At 47.0% G+C, this 22558-nt stretch overlaps 1 protein-coding gene across 4 annotated transcripts in view; it reads right to left on the bottom strand.

The window, feature by feature from the left end:
* SLC25A48 (solute carrier family 25 member 48) overlaps nucleotides 10047-22558 on the bottom strand; it is a 55772-nt gene continuing 43260 nt past the window's right edge. For 2 of the 4 annotated variants that reach the window (XM_005661657.3, XM_013995128.2), the window contains one exon: nucleotides 13607-13700. Coding sequence is in view for 2 of the 4 variants with exons in the window: in XM_003123965.6 (XP_003124013.4) it covers nucleotides 13578-13700 (123 nt within the window). In the remaining 2 variants the exon portion in view is untranslated. Of the gene's footprint in view, nucleotides 10417-13570; nucleotides 13701-22558 lie in introns of those variants that run through there. The other 2 variants (XM_003123965.6, XM_005661655.3) reach the window with 2 other exon arrangements.

Below are 22558 nucleotides of genomic sequence, written 5' to 3'. Positions count from 1 at the left end.
TTCAACAAATCTTGGGCTTTCAGAGCTGTTTGGATTTCAGGACTGTGAAAAGGGATCCCATGGGCATTTCTTTAGCTCTGCCCTCGATTACAGAAAGCAGGCTCTCCCCCATGGTCCCTCTGGGCCGTGCTGGGCATCTCTAGGATGGACAGAGGCTTCTGTGGCTTCCTGCACAGCCCAGCATGTGGCAACAAGGTCATGGCAGTGGGCCACCTCCTCCCCACTCCTTCCTCTGGGTTTTCTGAATGACTGGCACAGACGCAGAGCTGTGTCTCACTACACAATGCGGTTTACAGCCTGCAGCTTAGGAAGTTGTCCCCTTGGCAGTGCTCACCCCATGTGGGGATGACAGCAAGGACAGATGCTGGTGGTTGGTGATGGTTTCATAACACAACCTGGGGACAGAGTCAGCTGCCAGAGATGATGGGGCAGAGAGATAAGCTGCAGCCCACTGTCACAGCTTAGTCACAGCTTAGCAGAGCTTGGCGGTTTCCCTTGGCTTTTCTGCAAAAGTGCATTACCTGCGTGATGCCGCCCTGCAGCCAGCTCACAGCAGGGTTCTCAGGGCCTGCCTGCAGTGGGGTGTGCCATCATGACTCTCCCTCCTGTGCCAGAGGAGTTGAGATTTATCTATGAGGCACCTTGCAGGGAGGAGAAGGACTAACATTGATTGAGTGAGTGCTGTCTACCAGGCACTCTGTTAAGTAGATTTCGATCCATATCTAGTTGGATCTTCACGACGCGCTCAGGAGGAAGATGCAGGATTATCATATGTAACGATGCCTAAGCCACAGGTGAGGAAACCAGAGAGGTTACATAACTTGCCCAAGACACAGTGCTCCCAAGTCATCAAGCTAAGATTTCAACTCAGCTAACGGACTCCAGAGCTGTATTCTTAAACCTGACACATGGAAGGCAGAGGCTCTCAATACAGCTGGCTGCCTCTTCCAGGTGGCCAGGGCCCCAGCAGGGTTGTTTCCAGGAGATTCTAGGCCAGTGCACACAGCTGCTGGACAAAGCCAAGCCCAGATGCTGCTGGCCTGGAAGCCGACTGGAGCACATCCACCAGTCTGTCTCTGCTCATGCACCCAGTCTGAGGCAGGAAGATACTGTGCATCTCAGCCCTGCAGTTCCTCCTCCCCTGCCCTCCTGCTCATGCACCCCAGTCCAACAGCTCTCTTTCTCTGGAAGGGGAGCGCTCAGCAGAAATGCAAAGGCCATTCACTCATTGAAAGTGTACAACTCAGTGGTTTTGAGCGTATTCACAGGGCTGTGCAACCATCACCACGATCTAATTTCAGAACGTTTTCACCCCCCGCAAAAGAAACCCTGTTCACATCAGCAGCCTTTCCCTGCCCTCCTTCCCCCAGCTCATCAAGTGCTCGTCTACTCTGCCTCTACAAATCTGCCAGTGCAGGACTTTCCTACAAGTGGAGTCATAGGATGTGTTCTTCTGGGAGTGGCTTCTTTGACTTAGAACAATGCTTTCAAGGTTCATTATGTTGTAGCAGATACCAATACTTCATTTCTTTTTACAGCCAAATAATCTTTCATGGCATGGACATGCTGCATTTCATTTATTCATTCATCAGTAGATAGACACTTGAGTTGACTCCACTTCTTTGGCTATTATGAAAATGTTACTATGGGAGTTTCTATCATGGCTCAACAGGAATGAATCCGACCAGTACCCATGAGGAGGCGGCTTTGATCCCTGACCTTGCTCAGTGGGTTAAGGATGTGGCATTGCCATGAGCCGTGGTGTAGGTCACAGACACAGGTTGGGTCTGGTGTTGCTGTGGCTGTGGTGTAGGCTAGCAGCGATAGCACTGATTCAACCCCTAGCCTGGGAATCTCCATATGCCTCGGGTGCATCCCTAAAAAGAAAAAAAAAAATGTTGCTATGAACATCCACATAAAGGTTTTTTTGTGAGAACATGTTTTCATCTCTCTTGGGTATATACGTGAGTGGAATTGCTGGTTCAAATGCTATGTTTGATGTTTGAGGAGATGCCAACTGTTTTATAAAGTGGTTGCACCATTTTACGTTTCCCCCCAGTGAAGTACGAAGGTTCCAATTTTTCCACTTCCTTGTTATCACTTGTTGTTACCTGTCTTCATTACAGCCATCCTAGTAGGTATATGTGCTATATTGTGATAGTTTTGATTTGCATTTCCCAATAACTAGTCATGTGCTCGTTGGCCACTGGTATATCTTCTTTGGAGAAATATCTATTCAAATCCTTTTCCTATTTTTGAGTTATTTGTCTTTTTACAATTGAGTTGTAAAAGTTCTTTGTATCTTCGGCATAAAAGTCCCTTATCTGACATAGGATTTTCAAATATTCTCTCCCATTTTGTGTGTTGTCTTTTTCTTCATAGAATTTGTGGCATAAAAGTTGTAAGTTATTCAGAGTTCCCGTCATGGCACAGTGGAAACGAACACGACTAGGAACCATGAGGTTGCGGATTCGATCCCTGGTCTCGCTTAGTGGGTTAAGGATCCGGCATTGCCATGAGCTGTGGTGTAGGTTACAGAAGCGGCTCGGATCTGGCGTTGCTGAGGCTCTGGCGTAGACCAGGAGCTATAGCTCCGATTAGACCCCTAGCCTGGGAACCTCCATACACTGTGGGTGCGGCCCTAGAAAAGACAAGAAAAACAGTTTTCAGTTATAGTCCAATTTGTCTATTTTGTCACTTATGCTTCTGGTATTCTAAGGAACTGCTCTGCTAACCCAAGGTCACAAAGGTTTACTTGGATGTTTCCTTCCACAAGTTTCACAGTTTCACCTCTTAGATCTAGGTTTCCAACCCATCTTGGGTTAACGTTCCTGTATGGGGTGAGGTAACATCCTGACCGCCTTCTTTTGGCATGAGGATACCCATGTGTCCCAACACCATTTGTTGAAAAAACTATTCCTTCTCCATTGAATTATCTTGACACCCACGTCAGAAACTGACTGACCATAAACGTAAGGGTTTATTTCGGGACCCTCAATTTTATTCCATTGACCTCTACAGCTGTCCTTAGGCAGCACCACACTGTCTTGATTACTGTAGACCCATAGACAATGTGTGACTCCTCCAACTTTGTTCTTCTTTATCAAAATTGTTTTGGTGGAGTTCCCGTCGTGGCGCAGTGGTTAGCGAATCCGACTAGGAACCATGAGGTTGTGGGTTCAGTCCCTGCCCTTGCTCAGTGGGTTAACGATCCGGCGTTGCCGTGAGCTGTGGTGTAGGTTGCAGACGCGGCTTGGATCCTGCGTTGCTGTGGCTCTGGCGTAGGCCGGTGGCTACAGCTCCGATTCAACCCCTAGCCTGGGAACCTCCATATGCCGCGGGAGCGGCCCAAGAAATGGCAAAAAAAAAAAAAAAAAAAAAAAAAAAAAAAAAAAAAATTGTTTTGGTTATCTGGGTCCTTTGTATTTCCATATGAATTTTAGAATTAGCTCTTTAGTTTCTTTTTTAAAAAGCTGGCTAGGATTTTTTTTTTTATTTATTCATTTATTTATTTATTTATTTTTTGCCATTTCTTGGGCTGCTCCTGAGGCATATGGAGGTTCCCAGGCTAGGGGTTGAATTGGAGCTGTAGCCACTGGCCTACGCCAGAGCCACAGCAACGCGGGATCCGAGCCGCGTCTGCAATCTATACCACAGCTCACAGCAATGCCGGATCCTTAACCCACTGAGCAAGGCAGGGATCAAACCCGCAACTTGATGGCTCCTAGTCAGATTCGTTAACTACTGAGCCATGACAGGAAGTCCTGCTAGCTAGGATTCTGAGAGAGATTGAATTAAATCTGTAGTTCAGTTTGGGAAGTACTGCTATCATTTTTTTTTTTTTTTTTTGCTTTTGCTGTTTAGGGCCACACCCATGGCATATGAAAGGTTCCCAGACTAGGGGTTGAATCAGAGCTACAGCGGCCAGCCACAGCCACCGTAATGTAGGATCCAAGCCACATCTTTGACCTACACCACAGCTCATGGCAACACCAGATCCCCGATCCACAGAGCTAGGCCAGGGGTCGAACCCGCATCCTCATGAATCCTCAGATTCATTTCCATTGCGTCACAACAGGCACTCCCAAGTACTGCTATCTTAACAATATTCAGTTTTCCGATCCACGACACAGAAGATCTTTCCATTCACTTAGATCTTTTCAAGTTGCTTTCATCAAGTTTCCAGTGCTAACAGTTTTGCATTTCTTTTATTAAAATGTGCCTAAATAGTTCATTTTTTCAAATACTATTGTAAATAGAATTGTTTCCTTTAATTTCACTTTTGGAATGTTCAGTGCTAAGGCACAGAAACAGAATGGGTTTTTGTAGGTTGATCTTATATCCTGGAAACGTGCTGAACTTGTTTATTGGCTATAACAAGTTTTAGCGGATTCCTTAGGATTTTCTATATAGAAGAACAGATCATCTAGACAGAAGTAGCTTGGTTCTCCTTTGCCAAATTATATACCTTATATTTCATTTTCTTGTCGATCTGCTCTGGATAAAACACACAACGCAATGTTGGGTAGAAGGAGCCAGAGTCTTGCTTCAGATCTCAGCAGGAAGGCATCTGGCCTTTTACCGTAAGTGTGATGGTGGCCGTAGACCTTCTGTAGATGCCCTTTATCGGGGTGAGGAAGTTCCCTTCAGTTCAGTTCCTTGAGCATTTTTATCATGAACAACTATTAGAGTTTGTCAAATGCCTTTTCTGCATTGACTGAGATGACTGTGCTTTGATTATCCATCTAGACATGAACACCTGGCTTTTGAATTTCCAGGGGTAGAGCTCCAAGCTCTAGGGATAGGAAGCAACAACTCTACGGACCGTGAAAGAGAAGATGAAGAAGAGAAGATGCCAGCATATACCAGTGAGGGCCTGACCCCCGCATGGTGGTGGCAGAACTGCAGGGAGGGCTGAGGCTCTGAGAAGGGAGGGCTCCTGAGACCGCGTTTTACATGCTCTAGGAGACGACACTCTGGAAAGAAACTGCCTCCTGCCACCCAATATATGATGTGGCATAGGGAGCCCCGAGAAGGTGGGCCTGATGCAGGCCCCTCAGTAGTTCAAGGGGGTAGGCAAGGCTTTTCCCACAGGACAGAGGCGGGCGTGCATGTGTCTTGGAGCACAGGAAGGCCAGAGGGGCCTCAGGGTTGACAGATACGGATGGCATGCAGGGACCGTGTGGCCAAGACCAGATGGGAAAGAAGATGCTTCTGCAGAAGCCGTCAAGGAAGGAAGGCCGTGTCCCAAGACTAGACGGGAAGAGTCCAGCATAGGATGGAGCATCTCCCAAAAGCCAGAAGCCCCTCCCTATACCCCAACCCCAAGAATCTAAAGTCACTCTGGGAGAGGGAGGAGGAGAAAATCCTGAAGTGACTGCATTTAACTTGGACTTTCTGAGCTTTACATCTGAAATGGCAGAATTAATTTTTGATACTAGGTCGGATGGAAGCTTAAAAAAAAACTAAACTTAATTTAAAAAATTGAAAAAGATTGTTTTATCTCTTATTTATCTGATGATGTGGTTGAATCCATCAACAGACACCAGAAAAGAATGCGAGTGCCAAGTGCTGGGCTCAGCACACTGGTGAGGAAGACGCAGGGGGTCTTCATAATCCACAGGTCCAGACAGGAGAGACGCCGTCTGTGCCGCTGGGCGGCAGGAGGCACAACACAGTTGGGGGTGGGTCCCGTGACTGGAAGGATGACTGAGCTCCAAGGCGACCGGTGGGGCGACTCCCAGGCAGAGGGGGAAGCAGACAGTCCCTGGATGGTTTTCCTGGCTCCCAGGTGCTCATGAGCTGGACGCCTCTGCTAGGCCAAATGTCTCCTGGAAACTTGATGTCAGCCTGTCAGAGAGGGGCACTGGGAGTCAGAACCCTGGAGGACACGGATCAATGGCTTGTCAGACAACCCGGGCATCAGGGAGGGGTCACATCAGCATCTACATCCACCCGCCGAGCACGTGTACTGCATGTTCACTTGGAGTCCAAAGGCCTAGGAGCCAAGCATCTCAGCAAACAGGACTTTACAGGTAGGGAAAGGCCCAGGGACCAGTGCTGCCGACATCCTGTGCCACTCCCGGAGAAATGCAGACAACCCAGACTCGCAGAGAGGAAGGCTGGCTGAAACCTGCAACAAGAAACAATCATACACCACCCCCTTCTCCCTGTCTTCCTCTCATCCCTGCGTTTTGCACGTTACAGATGACAAAACCATTTTAGCACCAGAGTCTCACTGAGGCCCTAGAAGGTAAGTAAGGGAAGCCCACCTAGTCTAGTCACTTTACAGATGAGGAAACTGAGGCCCAGAGGAGCCAAATCTTGTTGCGATCGCACAGGTAGCTGCTTATAGATCTGGAACTAGAACCCGAGGTAAAGGTCTCCCTAGTTCGAACCTGACCCACCACAAAGAAGTAAAAGGACGACAACAACAGAGATGAGACCCAGAAAACAGGCAGAAAAGTGTCCCGGGGCCCAAGTGCTCTCATCCCTGAAGCCAAGGTCCCAAGGTACCAGAAGCTGACACTCGCACAAGGTTTCGCTATCTCTGCTGCCCCCACGTGGCGACGCCACAGTTCATCAGCCAAAAGAGCCTCTGAGAGACATTTGTTTTGTTTTGTTTTTGGTAGAGCAGTTCTCAAAGGGACACCTGCGCTCAAAACTATTTTCATATTTTTTACTCTCACTTTGTCACGAGTGTACAATGAATTTTTCAAACAAAACCACATGGCAAATGGTATCACAACAGATTAAAAGCAGAAACAAATATGGGAATCCAACTGTCCTCCATTTAAGCCAGACTTCGGATTTGCAAAACTGTAAAACAGTGCACCTCGACTCATTATTTTTGTTCAGAAAGAATAAGCGTTTTCAGTTAAAGTAAGTTAACTTGTAATGAGCTTATTATACTTTAAACAAATATTTTTTTAAGTTCTCAGTTTTAATTTCTGTAAACATTATAATCTACATAAACGAAAGCTCCTTGAGGCCCTCCATAATCGTGCAGAGTGAAAGGACCACAGTGGAGAACCCCCACTGTAGAATGACAGTTATTGGGAATCTATTTCTTTTTTTTTTTTTTAAAGAAGCTGCAGTTTTATTTATTTATTTTATTTATTTATTTTTTTGTCTTTTTTTACTTGCTATTTCTTTGGGCCGCTTCCGCAGCAAATGGAGGTTCCCAGGCTAGGGGTCTAATTGGAGCTGTAGCCACCGGCCTACGCCAGAGCCACAGCAACGCAGGATCCGAGCCGCGTCTGCAACCTACACCACAGCTCACGGCAACGCTGGATCGTTAACCCACTGAGCAAGGGCAGGGACCGAACCCGCAACCTCATGGTTCCTAGTCGGATTCGTTAACCACTGCGCCACGACGGGAACTCCGGGAATCTATTTCTTGTCCCCAGGAAGGCAAAGGGGCAACTCCAAAGTTGTTTAAGCTCAGAATGCAGGCACCAAAACTGGTGCTTGGCATGAAATTCTGTCTTCAGTCTCTCTTAAAAATGGAATTTCATTTGTAAACATATTCCTGATGTTGACACAGAATTAACCTGCACTAAAGGTCTCTGCTATGGTTACATAATACAAGCACAGCAGTCAAAGTCAGATTTATATTTATATATTTCATATATAATTATTTTTATTTTTCTTCATTATAGCTGGTTCAGTGTTCTGTCAATTTTCTACTGTACAGCTTGGTGACCTAGGTACACATACACGTATACATTCTATTTTCTCACATTATCATGCTCCATCATAAGCGACTAGATACAGTTCCCAGTGCTACCCAGCAGGATCTCATTGCTAATCCATTCCAAAGGCAAGTCTGCATTTATTAACCCAAAGTTCCCCATCCATCCCGCTTCCCCCCGACACATTGGCAACCAGGACTCTTTTCTCCAAGTCCATCATTTTCTCTCTATATATATACATTTTGGTTGAGTGGAAGAAAGGCGACGACGTGAAGATGAAGGAAAGGGCCCAAGCTGTTGGCCTCAATTTTCCACAAGATTATCTCCCCGGAACAATCTAAGACGGCGAGGGGGTGGCTGCTGGTTGACCCCTCCCAGTACTTGCTACACCTGCGGTTTGTCTGGGTGGGACGAGTGCCTTCATTAAGGTCAAGTCGCATCCTCTTCCAGCCCAGGTGTTCGTGTGTGTGTGTGCATGTGTGTGTGCACGCATGTGCGCGTTGCAGGCTGTGCAACACCAGCCTAGGGGATGAGCAGGGGAGGACGGGCAGAGGAAAGGCTGTTTCTCAGAGCGTGACTGACACTGCCCAGTGCGGCAGAGCCAGCAGGAGCCAGAGAAGCAAGTCCCCGGCACGGAACCTCGCTCTGTAAAAGTGTATGTCTTTATTTTTAAAAAAATTTAAAAGCAATAGATGCTCACGCTAAGAAAGCTGAAATACGACAGTGGTGCACAAAGAAGTGACCACCATCATCAGCGTAGAAACTGAGAGCCTTCCCCAATCCCACGTTCCCAAAAGAGCCACTATTAAATACCAAGTGCATCCTTCCACTTTGTATTATCTGTATAATTATCCACATTAGAATATACTTATATACTGCATATATTAAATGAATAACCTCACACATTTTATTCTTCCATTTCATCTCTGTACTTAATACAGTGCCAACGTCATTATTTCCACTTCAACTCACCTCCTTGTTCCATGGAGAGAAGCCAAGATGATCAAGACTCTGGACGGGTTCTGACACCTGAAGAAGGTGGCTGCACTTCAGCCTCCTCGGGGGCGCCCCGCAGAAGACCCCGGCTGGCCCTGTGAAGGCAACACTGCTTCCAAACAAACTGGCCATCAAGACCAGCACCGGGAAATACTCTGGTTGAGGAAGACTCAAGAAACCTATTCTGGGTTGTGTTCCAGAAAAGACCGCAGGTGCACCCGGGAACGGACTGGCTGCCAGCCAACATCTCTTCACCAGCATCCCCAGTGCCCGCCGGGCCCAATGATGCATCTCTCCTGTCAAAAGAACCATCTCAAATGCACCAGAATGGCAGTGCCACAGGGCTCCTTCCCATTGCCCCCGACATCAAGGACAGGGTCAACATGCAGTAAATGTTTCAAGATGTTTGATGACCAAAGGAATGGGGAGCACCCTGCGGCTGGCAGGATGGAGAGCTCAGCCCATGGTCTGGAGAGGTACAGACTACAGCTACCTGGCACCTGGGGATCCTGCCGTGCCAGGGGTAGAAAAGAAAACAAACAAACAAACAAACATCCTGAGGGTTCTATTTCAAGCAGGGAACCCTTTGCTATGGTAACAGGATAAACTGACAAGACTGAATGCTTTCAACTTTGTGCCAGAAGAGCCATACTTTCTTGGTGCTGGGTCTGCTGGGGGAGATTTTCAGATACGTGCTCCAAGTCACTCAAGGCAGGGTGGGAGGCTGTGGAGAAATCAAGGAAGACTCTTTCAAGAGGGAAAAATGGTGGGGGAGAATCTAAGAGTATCTTCCCCACTGTCTCTTAGGCCAGGAAGAAAGCCATCAGTCTGGCTGGTGGTGCCTTCCCAGGGCACTGTGTTGAGAGGGATTCTGAAGCTGCCTTTAGCTCAGGAGGAACCGATTAGGGACGCCTCTCGTGGGCAAAGAAGGGGGACTGGCGTCATGAACACAAGCTACAGAACAGCAAAAGCAAAGGCCCCCGTGTCCCAGCACGAAGCAAAATTTAGATTAATGACATCGTAACGGAAGTCACTGTGGACAAGGAATTCGTTTTGTTCTCCATGTGAAAATAAGGCCCAGAGAAACGCCCACCCTCCTGCTCTCCAGGCTGCCCCCAGAGGCGCTGCAGAGGGAAACCTCCAGCAAGGCTCCTGGCCGGCCCTCTGCTGTCCTTTCCAAGGACTGCGCCCTCCCTGCCCACCTTCGGTCGCTGGGGAAAGGAGCCAAGCTCGCCATCCTGAGTTCCACCTCTCGCCTGCGTGGAGTGAGCTCCTCTCTGGGCGGGCGACACCTACAGGGGTCTAAACAGAGGGAAGCGTGAGGGTGGCCTGTCCCTCGGAAGCCAGGCAGAAGCATCTCATACAGAAATGTTTTTATTTGGAAACCTGGAGACAACACCAGCTCCTCCATGAATTGCCAGTGAGTTTACAGCAGTCGTGGGGGTGGGGTCTATTTTATTCTGATTCCAGGTGCCAGTGAGGACCTGACATAAATGCTGCTGAATTGATGGTCCTTCCAAGGCAGCAGCGCAGTGGCCCCAGCCCGGCGGTGAGGAACAGAGTGCTTGCAATCGGGAAAGAACGGATTCCAAGGTGAGTACCACTGGCTCAGAGGTGGGCAGGGAGGCTTTCTTTCCCTTCGGTAAATTCACTACCGCATGATCTGGAGACACTGCCCGTAGCATCGGTTGTAGCAGAATGAGGCCCTGACCAGGTGATGCTGGCCCTGAGGAAAAAGGAGGAAAGGTAAGACTTTCATCTAACCAGGGTTATAAGTCAGCAAGCTCCAGGAGTCAAACAATCCATCTGGAAACTGTTTCTGTGAAGCAACACTTGGCAAAGTATCACCATGAGAATAGACTGGGGAGAGGCTATAAGGCTGTCTGGGGTTATTTATAAATGCTCAATACAAATTATCATGGGGGAAAAAATGTATTGTCTTGCCTTGAAAATGAATTTTCCTACAGTTGAAAGTAGACCAATGACGTCTGAATGTCATGGCCAAGAGAGACCAGCAGCATTCCAGGGAAGGTTCTAGGGGCAGGGGATCCTGGAGGGAGCGTAGGGATGGTGAACTTGAATTCATAGGTTTCAGACAAGCCTAAGAGCTGACCCTCTGGGCAGTGGCTAGAGCCCCACTTGTGTCACCAAACGTCACCTTCCTTGTATTGTTTGATTCTGGTTTCTCCACATGAACAGATAAAACTGATCACATCACAAAACCACCACTGCATGGTCCTTGGGCCACACCGGGACATGTGTGATCTCGGAGAGGGGTGAGTGAGTGGATGACGAGAGGGAAGGGCTCTTCCTCCGCTGGGCTTCTTGGGGGTGGCAGGGTGGGGGGTGCTCTCTATCTGGTGTTTGGAAGGATGCTGGAGCTGCGTGGGGCGGGGCTCTATGCCCTGCGGGCACCTGGAAACGTCATGCTCTTCCCACCACCTGCTCCGGGGAATGTAAACAGACACCATCCTGCAACCTCTTAGTTGAGCCACACGGATCCCATCCTGCAACCTCTTAGGAACTACAGGCTCCTTACTTGGCTAAGCCCCATCCCGGTCCATCCTCAGCCGAGCCTATGAGGCAGGCACTGGCCTTCAACAAGTGGGTGTTAGTGCCACCTAGAGCATGATCTGTCTGAGATCTCAGCGCTCCTTGGCAAATTCAGATCCAGGACTCGTGGAAAGGGCATTGGTGTTCTTGGGTTAGAGCAGGAAGATGAACTCCTGGGGTGAGGCCTGTTCAAGATGAGGCTCCAGAAAAGTCACTGGGAACCCCGTCTTCCACCTGAGAGGCACGAGCCCCCTCTCCACCCCAGCAGAGGAAAGGCAGACAGACAGACATCTGTGGCCCTTGTCCTCTCAGGCACTTCTGGAAGGAAAAGCTTCCAACCTGGGTGGTCACTGCTCCGAAAAGCCAAATCCAGGAAAATGAGGATTAGGAGTGCCAGAAATGCCTTCCTTCCTGCCGAAGCAGCCAGTCACCCGGGCAGTCACAAGTGGCGGGTGCCACAGCTCAGACAAGCAGCCAGTGACTCTGGGATCTGTGAAGCCTTGGCATTAAAACCGCCCTGCAGATGAAGATTTAATCATGTGGAAAAGTGGTCCTGAACTATTAAAAAGGGGGTTATAGCATACTGCGTAACTTTAGATACCATTTTAGGGATAAAGAAGTTGGAAAAATATTCACGAGGTCGCAGGATTATAGGGATTTTTATTTTGTTCTGTTTATTTGTATTTTCCATTTTTTTCTATGATGAAAATGCACTGATTTTATGATGGGGCTTTTTAAAAAGTCACTTTCATCTTTAAAAGGGGGACGTAGCCAATATCTGGGCACAGGAAAGACAACATCTCTTCCCTAATCTGGACATAACCCAAGTACAGTGACTCTTCATCCGGGATATTTAATTATGCAAAATGTGTCACTACCTTTTTCCTTTTGTAGCGAGGATAGAAAGGCAGGAAAACTGAATGTGGGTACTTCAGTAAAAACCTAAAGCATGGGACGGAAAGCCAGCATCCAGGGCTGGGCCTGGGGTCCCTCTCATCAGCCCCATCAGCCTGCCTTTCCCCGGGCTCTGGGGTCTGGCCCCGTCCACACACCCCAGCAGGGCCCAGATGCCCCGGACAGGCAGAGGGGACACTGGCTAGACCTGCCTGATGAGGACCATCCTTCCTGAGAGAGTTTGCCGTCACCACGGCTGATACAAAACGGTTTCCTGTTTTCTAGAAAATTCAGACACTCATCGTACTTTGTCTTCTGAGCTCTGCCGATAACTAGTTGGAGGCCAGAGAAGGAGAAACAGGGAGCAAAGGAGAGAAGGAACTGCGGGGATATGGAGGCTGATCATCCACCTACTCAGCGTGCTTCCAGCGGCCATCTGTGTGCCAGGCTGTGTGGGAGCACTAGTGATATGGAGATGAAAAAACGACGACAGTGCTCCTGGAACTTTTGTGCTGGCCAGGGATGATAAGCGTTGGCAAGCAGTTACCAACCAGAGGGGAGGGGGAGGGCTGAGCAGGGGCTGGAGGAGGGAGCCCACAGCAGGTGGACCTCCTCCTGTGAGGTATCAGGGCAGGCTTCCTGGAGGAGACAGCTACACCAAGGCCTGGATGGCCAAGAGCAGCTGGTGAGGCCAAGGACAAGGGGGAGGCCTGAGAAGAGGGTGTCAGGCAGGGGCAGCATGCCCAAAGACCCAGAGGCGAGAGTGAGGATGGTATGTTTAGGATGCTGGTGAGGACGAGGCTGCTAAGGACTGATGCTTAACCCAGAAAGCAATGGGGAGCTATGGAGGCCACGGGATCAAGGGAGTCACTGGTTCAGATTTCTGTCTTGAGATTCCTTCAGCTGTAGTGACCTTTCCATGAAGAGAAGAGGAAAAGGAGAGGGTGTGGAAGGCACAGACGGTGGCAGAGGCGCTCCTCCAGGGCTCTGGGAGCCTGTTGGTGGCTCTCAGACCCAACTCTGAGTTGAGGAGGGAGGTGGGGAGTTGGGCCCTTTGTAACGGGGGGTAAGAAGCCTGGTCTGAGTCCTTAGTCCTGGCCCGGTAACTGAACCTGTAAAGTGAAGCTAAGTGCGCTTCTTTCCAAGGGCTACTGAAGCTGCTGAACGGGAAAGGGAGAAGGAGTTCAGGACAGACAGGGAAGTTCTGTGCCCACCTCATTACTGAGCACCCACCTCGCCACCAGCCACAGGTGGACATTACAGAGGGCTTTTTGATGACAAGAAGGGTGGCCATTCTAGCCCAGAATTAAAGCAGATGAAACAGGGAAACGAATGACAGAGGGGTACTTCAGAACGCCCTACCATCTTCATGGCAGAAGAGAGAGCTGCGAGCTCCAGGAGGGCACGACTGGCTGGGAAGGAGGTGCACTGACCTGGTGCTCAGGGGCTGGTCACCACGTGGTCTCCGCGGATGGCCTGCAGCGACAGCTCGTACCCAAGGAACATGGCTGCGCTCATGGGGAAGCCCCGCACGGCGTTGACCGTGATGCCTCTGAAAAACACCTGCGGCGGGAGGCGGCGTCACCACAGGGCACTGACCTGCACCCTCCGCAGGGCTGCCCCTGTGGGCAGGGCCGAGGCTGGCGATGCTGCCCACCCACGCAGGCTGGACCCTCCAGAGCCCAAACCACCCTGCAGGCGGAGACCCCCAGCTTCCCCCAGCCACGCCCTCGCCCCACCTACGCTGCTTTGGTGGTGTGTTCCTTCCCAGGCTCAGTACACATGCGCTAGATGCTACATGCCACCTGCCGAGTCCTGCGAATACCACGTACACCTGCTTAACGCCTGTTCTCTCTCGGGAACACCTGCACACGTGCCCAGTTCCCAGGACTCGAGAAGTCAGAGCCCCACGCACTCTGCAGTCAGACACAGCCCAGCCAGGACCAACCACTAGGACAGGTGCTTCACAGGATGTCCCCAGAGGAGCAGAGTGGGCGGGATTCAGGCTGTGCTCAGGACCACACCCGAGGAGTGTGGGCACAGCTTTGCCAGTCAGTGGCTGTGTTCCTTGGAAAACGGCAACGTTTAGAAATCCATTTTCCCAATGTAAGATGGGAGTAACAATACCATGGACCTCATACAGCTGTGGAGGGAATACATGAGATGCTGCTTTTAAAGACATTTTCATACTGCTTGTCATGCAGGAAGCGCTCGCTAACTGTTGACAACTGTGCCACCATCTTCACAGGGTGGCGCTCCACCTCGGCGTGCTGAGGAGTATCGGTACAAGCGGCCTAAACCCAACCTTCAATACAAGAAGAGGTGTGTCTTCACCCCTACGGACTAAGGCTCCCCCGCAATCTTCCAGCCTGGTGCTGGGTGGACACTGATCTCCACAATGTGGTTCCGGCCTTTGGGAAGTTTATAACCTACTAGGGGAGATAAGCCCCATTCAGGAGTAATTACGGTATAACCTACAACATGATGACAACAAATGAAGGCCTTGGTGAGGGGTGGGGAGGGGAGAAGCTGTCATTAAATGTCTTCTCTGGGAACAGATCACACATCTGAAGGCACATCACCACCCAAGCGTGAATGACCTGAGAACTGTCAGGTATGAGCTGTAAACCTGTTAACTGACTCTTGTGTAATTTACTGTTTAGGGACTGGACCTGGTACTGTAATTTTTAAAAGGTAGAAATCCAGCCCCTTAGTTGCTGGACACTGTGGTGTCAGGACAGCTGCAAGCCACTGTCATGGGCCAGGACATCAGGTGACATCCTCTCAGGAGAAGTGCCTGCACAGTGGCCCTTGTGGAAGCTTGAGACAAGTAGCTTCATCAGGAAGGGGACAGGAGGGCCTCGGTGTACCTGGGGGGGAAGGCTTGGCCCCGGGAAAGGGAGCTGATGGACCAGAATCCCCAGAAGTGAGCACATGGCCCAGCCGAATCCTGAAGCGACGGAGGCAGGAGGAAAGCGGGCTCCGTGTAACATTAGCAACCCTCTCTACTGTCTAACTTTCCTGCAATTCCACAGGCTCAGCCAGGGTGACTGAGTAACAGCAAGGAACTAGGTCAGGCTCTGAGGAAAATTCCATGCTGGGTCACACAGAGCCTCCCGTGTGCACCGGGCTGGGCTCTGCAAGGTGAGGCAGGCCTGGCAGGCCCCAGCTTGGAGTGGGATCCTCCTCTCCCGCACCACTGGGCCATGAAGGAGTCATGGGCCACTTCAGACAGCCAGAGGTGACCTCCCCTCGAGCTGGGGCCTGCTCTGCTACGAGGCGCAGAGATGGCAAACAAAGTGCAGACCTGCCGGCTTTTTCACTCTCGCTTTTGGAACACAAAACACTAGACCAAGTCTCTCCTCATGAAGCTTCAATGGCTCCCTACTGCCCAAGGTCAAGTCCATACCCTTCCCTGGCCTGCCAGGACCCACAGGCTCTGTCCTTGCATTTTCTCTGAGCTGCCTCTTACACATGACACTGTGGGCAGCATACTGGCCTCTCACTCCTCTTGACAGCTCTCTTGCACACTAAACCTGAGCTGGTCCCCCCCACCCCAGGTCTGGGATGCTCCCCAGACCTGGATACCCCCTCTCAAAGCCCTTCCACGGTCACCTCAAGTAGGATTATGGCCCACTGCCTTCGTGCACTCAGTGTCTCTGCCATCACAGCCCTTTTCACACCGTCTTCCAATCCCCTATGACTTGTCTATCCCCTCATTAACAGTCCAGTCAGGGTAGTGAGGGCAGGGTGGTGTGTGTGGCTCACTTTGAATCCCTAGCACCTGCTCTGTGCTTGGCCTGGAGGACCCTCTATTAAGCTTATTAAATGAATCAATGGATAGATGGATGCCCAGAAGAATGAATGAATGAATGAATGGACAAAACTCCCTGATAGGAAAAAGGAAGGGTCTCTGGGCTGAAAGAGTCATGGTGGTGCTTGTGGTAGTGGGGGGGTTCCTGGAGAGGAGGAAGGACTCTATACCCCCGAATGACAGACCAAAGAGTAACTAACTCTGGTGCCTCAGGAAGCTTGTCTACGTGCAAATGGTCCTCGCCATCTCTCCTTAGAGTCATCCAGTCTCATCGCACTGTCACAAACCCCTTAATGACAATCACCTCTGTGGTGCTAAGGGACATCAAGTCCCTGCTGCAGCTTCCTTAGTTCAGACGACCACTCTCTAAGTGAGAGCCATGGCCCAAGTGAGAGAATGGATCCAAAACGACATCACCTTTCTTCTGTTCTGACTGAGATGCCCTGAAAGCCCATGGACGGCTAGTTCCTCTTCTCATAGAGGCTGCTTTACTGGTAATCACTGAGTTTCAAGGAGCTACTAAAATTGAACTCCATCGTTAATATTTCACTTCTTTCCAATTCTTCACTGACTTCTTCCTCCATCAGGAAGGGGAACGCTGCAGCCTCAGTGAGCTGCAGTAACACTGGTTGGGCATGGGTACTCCACAAAGCCAGCACCCAACCCACTGGGACAGAAGCCATCCCTCCACCCTGGGAAAAGGTGCTCCTCCTGCCCCTGCTGGGCATCTGATGGTGAGACAAGCCAACTTTCCTGGGCTGTGCGGGATTTTTTTTCTCATGTTACTCTGTATGTCTATATGCAAACACATATACAGACATACATAAACACAAGCATGTATGTTTGTAAAGGCTGGGGATATACTGAGAATGCATCACAAGAAACCCAAAACAGTGACTGCCTTTGACATAAGACTAGAGCCACAGAAGGGACATTTAGATAGTATATCCTCTTATACCCTTTGAAGCTTCCTACGTTCACATACTATAAATTTTTTTAGCCAAATAATACACAAGTAAGTAAATAATTTCAGTCAATGATATGGATCCTGCATGGCTGTGGCTGCTGCGTAGGCTAGCAGCTGTAGCTCAGATTTGACCCCTAGCCTAGGAACTTTCATATGCTGCAGGTACAGCCATAAAAAGAAAATAGGAAAAAGAAACAAAAAAATACAAAAGACAATTGATTCAACATCCATTTATGATAAAAGTCCTCAATACACTGTGTATAGAGGAAATACACCTCAACATAATAAAGGCTGTATGTGACAAGCCCACTGTTAATATCATACTCAATAGTAAAAAGCTGAAAGCATTTCCTCTACAACCAGGAACAAGACAAAGATGTTCACTCTTGCCACTTTTACTCAACATAGTATTAGAAGTCCTAGCTACAGCAATCAGACAAGAAAAAGAAATAAAAGGAATATGAATTAGAAAAGAAGTAAAACTGTCACTGCTTGCAGATGACATGATACTACACATAGGAAATTCTAAAGATGCCACCCAAAAACTACTAGAACTCATCAACGAATTTAGTAAAGTTGTAGGATACAAAATTAATATACAGAAATCTGTTGCTAACAATGAACTATCAGAAAGAGAAATTAAGAAAACAATTCCGTTTATAACTGCATTAAAAAATACACAGGACGGTGGTGGAAAAAAAAAAAAGGAAAAGAAAAAAAAATCTAGGAGTAAATCTAACTAAGGAAGTAAAAGACCTGTACTTGGAACACTATAAGTCACTAATGAAAGACACTGAGGATGACACAGATGGAAAGATATACCATGCTCATGGATTGGAACAATTACTATTGTAAAGAAGACTATACTCTCCAAGGAAATCTATAGATTCAGTGCAATCCTTATCAGAATATCAATGGCATTTTTCACAGAACTAGAATAAATAATTCTAAAATTTGGATGGAAACACAGAAGATCCTGAATAGTGAAAATAATCTTAAGAAAGAAAAACAAAGCTGGCAGAACCACACTTCCCAATTTCAAACTATACTACAGAGATACAATAAACCAAACAATATGGTACTGGCACAAAAACAGACATGTAGATCAATGGAACAGAACAGAGTGCCCAGAGGTGAACCTGCACTTATATAGGCAATTGGTCTATGATGAAAGAGGAGCTCCCACTGCAGTGCAATGGGATCAGCAGCGTCTTGGGAGCACTGGGATTCAGGTTCAATCCCTGGCCTAGCACAGTGATTTAAGAATCCACTGTTGCTGCAGTTGCAGCTTAGGTTGAGACCGCAGCTCAGATCTGATCCCTGGCCCAGTAACTCTATATGTCATGAGGTGGCCAAAAATGCAAAAAAAACAAACAAACAAAAAAAAACCTATGACAAAAGAGGCAAGAATATACAACAGGGAAAAGATAGCCTCTTTAGTAAATGGTGTTATAAAAACTGGACTATTTTCTCACATCCTATATTAATGCAAAGTTGATTACTTAAATATAAGTCCTGAAACCAGAGAACTTATAAAAGAAAACACAGGCACTGTACTCTTTGACATCAGTCTCAGCAATATTTTTTGAGATCAGTCTCCTCAGGCAACGGAAACAAAAACAAAAATAAACAAATGGGACAATACCAAACTAAAAAGGTTTTTCATAGTGAAGTAAACGACCAAAAAAGTGAAAAGGCTGCCTACTGAGTGGGACAAGGTATTTGCAAATGATGTAACTGATAAGAGGTTAATATCAAAAATATACAAAGAACCCATACAAATCAACATTGAAAAACAAAACAACCCCATTAAAAAAATGGGTAAGAATCTGAATAGATAATTTTCCAAAGAAGACACACAGGTGGGCAACGTGCACATTAAAAGATGCTCAACATTACTAATAATCACGGAAATGAAAATCAAAACCACAATGACACAGCACCTTACATCAACCAGAATAGCTATTATCAAAAAGACAAGAAATAACAAGTGTTGGCAAGGATGTAGAGATAAGGGAACCCTCATGTACTGTTGGTGGGAATGTAAACTGGTACGGCCACTATGGAAAAGAGTATAGAGGCCCCTCAAAAAAATTAAAACTAGAACTACCACACAATCCAGCATTTCCACTTCTTGTTAATTATCTAAAGAAAATGAAAATGGTTATTACAAAAGATATTCACACTCCTATGTTCACTGCACCATTATTCACATGATATGGAGGAAAACTAAGTGATATCAATAGACGAACAGATAAGAAGATATACGTGTATGTGTATATGCACAATAGAATATCACTAAGCCATAAAAAGAATTAAATCTTGCCATTTCTGAAAACATGGTTGGACCTAGAAGGTATTACACCAAGCCAGACTGAGAAAGATAAATACTGTGTAAGTTCACTTACATGTGGAGCCTATAACACAAAACAAATGAACAAACACAACTAAACAGAAACAAGAGTCATAGTTAGAATGAACAGGTGACTGCCAGAGGGGAAGGGTGTTGGGGAGGAGGGAAATAGGTAAGGGAAATTAACAGGTACAAACTTTTAGTTACAAAATAAATGAGTCAAAGATGTGAAATGTCAATAACTATGTATGTAATAGCTTTATATGTTGATAGATGGTAACTAGACTTATCATGGTGATCATTTTGAAATGTACAGAAATATCAAATCACTATGTTGTGTGCCAGAAACTAGCATAGTGTTGTAGGTAAATTATACTTATAAAACAAACAACTTATTGAAAAAGAGATCAGATTTGTGGTTATCAGAAGTGAAGGGTCGGGGTGGGAGAATTAGATGAAGGTAGTCAAAAGGTACTAACTTCTAGTTATGAGATAAATACTAGGGATATAATATACAATACGATAAATATAATTAACACTGCTGTACATTACATATGAAAGTTCTTTTTTTTTTTTTTTTTGTCTTTTGTCTTTTCGTTGTTGTTGTTATTGCTATTTCTTGGGCCGCTCCCACGGCATATGGGGGTTCCCAGGCTAGGGGCTGAATCGGAGCTGTAGCCACCGGCCTACACCAGAGCCACAGCAACGCGGGATCCGAGCCGCGTCTGCGACCTACACCACAGCTCACGGCAACGCCGGATCGTTAACCCACTGAGCAAGGGCAGGGACCGAACCCACAACCTCATGGTTCCTAGTCGGATTCGTTAACCACTGCGCCACGACGGGAACTCCCACATATGAAAGTTCTTAAGAGAATAAATCCTGAGTTCTCATCACAAGGAAAATAAATTTATTTCTATTGCTTTACTTTTGTATCTATATAAAAGATGTTCACTAAACTTACTGTGGTAATCATGTCATTATATATGTCAATCAAATCACAGTCAAATCATTATGCTGTACACCTTAAATGTCTACAGTGCTACATGTCAATTATATCGCAATAAAACTGGGGGAGAGATGGGATTAAGACAGCAGAATGGAAGGACTGGACCTCAACTCCTCTCCTAAAAACAACAAAATTTACAACCAAATACTGAGCAATCTTCAACCAAATGGACCAGAAACTTTCAAAAAGATACCTACTCCAGAAGACAAAGAAGAGGCAACATGAGGGGTGATTACATCATATAAGCAACCCCATACCTCCCGGGTGGGAAGCCCCACAGACTGGAAAGTAACTGTATCACAGAGAATCACCTACAGGAGTGAGAGTTCTGAGCCCCACGTCAAACCTCCATGCATGGGAATCTGGCACTGGGAGAAAGAGACCCTGGAGCATCTGGCATTGAAGACCAGTGGGGCTTGTGCACAGGAGTTCCATGGGACTGGAGGAAATGGAGACCCCATTCTTAAAAGGTGCACAAGGACTTTCACGTGCACTGGGTTCCAGGGCAAAGCAAAGTCTCCATAGGAATCTGGGTCAGACCTGACTGCAGTACTTGGAGGGCCTCCTGGGAAAACAGGGGTGAATATGGCTTGTTATGGAGGAAGGGCATTGGAAACAAAGCTCTTGAGAATATTCAGCAGCTGCCTTTCTCAGGAGGTGGCCATTTTGGGAAAAGCTGGCCCCACCCATCAGTGCTGAGAACCCCCAGGCCAAACAATAATCCAGGTGGGATCACAGCCCCACCAATCAGTAAACAGGCTGCCTCAAGACCTCCGAGGCACACAGTTTCTAATCTCACCCAGAGACAAAACCCCAACCACCAGAGGGATACGAATCAGCCCCATCTACCATTGGGCAGGCACCAGTCCCTCCCATTAAGAAGCCTACAGCAAGCCCATGTACCAACTTCAGCCACAAAGGGGGAGACACCAGAAGTAAGAGAGGCTATAACTCTATTATCGGTAAAAAGGTCACCACATCAAAAACTTATAAAAATGAAAATACAGAGAACTATAACCCAGATGAGGGAGAAAGGAAAAACCCCAGAAAATCAGCTAAGTGATCAGGAGATTCTCAGCCTCCAGGAAAAAGACTTTAGACTGTTGATGCTGAAGATCATGCAAGACACTGAGGAAACACTGAGCAAAGAGATACAAGATATAAAACTTAAACAAGAAGAGATGCAAAATACAATAACTGAAATAAAAAATTCACTAGAAGCAGCCAACAGCAGAATACAGGAGGCAGAAGAATAAATAAGTGAGGTGGAGGACAGATTGGTAGAAATTACGGTTGCGGAACAGAAAGGAGAAAAAAGATTGAAGACAAATGAAGAGAGTCTCAGAGAACTCTGGAACAGTATTAAACACACCAACCTCTGTATTATAGGGGTGCCAGAAGGAGAAGAGAGAGAGAAAGGGACAAAAAAAAAATTCAAAGAGATAATAGCCGAAAAATTCCCTAACATGGGAAAGCAACCAATCACTCAAATCCAGGAAGCACAACAAGTACCATATAAAATAAACCCAAGGAGGAACACCCCAAGACATATATTAATCAAACTGACCAAAATTAAAGACAAAGAGAAAATATTGAAAGCAGCTAGGGAAAAGAAACAAATAACATACAAGGGAACCCTGATAAGGTTAGAGGCAGATTCTTCAGCAGAAACTGCAGGCCAGAAGGGAGTGCCAAGATATACTTAATGTGATGAAAGGAAATAAACCTCCAACCAAGATTACTTTACCCAGCAAGGCTCTCATTCAGATTTGAAAGAGAAATCAAAAGCTTCACAGATAAGAAAAAGCTAAGAGAATTCAGCAATGCTAAACCAGCTTTACAACAAATACTAAAGGAACTTCTCTAGGTGGAAGAGAAAAGGCCTCAACCAGAAACAAAAATACCACAAATGACAAAGCTCGCCAATAAAGGTATATACGAAATCATCCACACACAACTATGCCACCAAAATCAGAAATTATGAGAAGAGGAGGGTACAAATGCAGAACACTGGAGATGCACTTGCAATTAAGAGATCAACCACTTAAAACAATCTTGTATTTATATAGATTCATATCAAAATTTCAGAGCAACTACAAACCAGAAATCTATTGATATCATCAATAGATCAACTGATACACAAACAAACAAGAAAAGGCAACTCAAATACAACACTAAAGATAGGCATCAAACCAGAAGAGGAGAGAACACGAGAAGAAGGGAAGAAAAAAGAGTAACAAAAACAAAGCCAAAGAAATTAATAAAATGGCAATAAGAA

The sequence above is a fragment of the Sus scrofa genome, chromosome 2 (genome assembly GCF_000003025.6).
Source record: "Sus scrofa isolate TJ Tabasco breed Duroc chromosome 2, Sscrofa11.1, whole genome shotgun sequence".
Lineage (NCBI taxonomy): Eukaryota > Metazoa > Chordata > Mammalia > Artiodactyla > Suidae > Sus > Sus scrofa.
The sequence above is the reverse complement of the archived record's forward strand: the minus strand, read 5'-3'. Positions and strand labels throughout refer to the sequence as shown.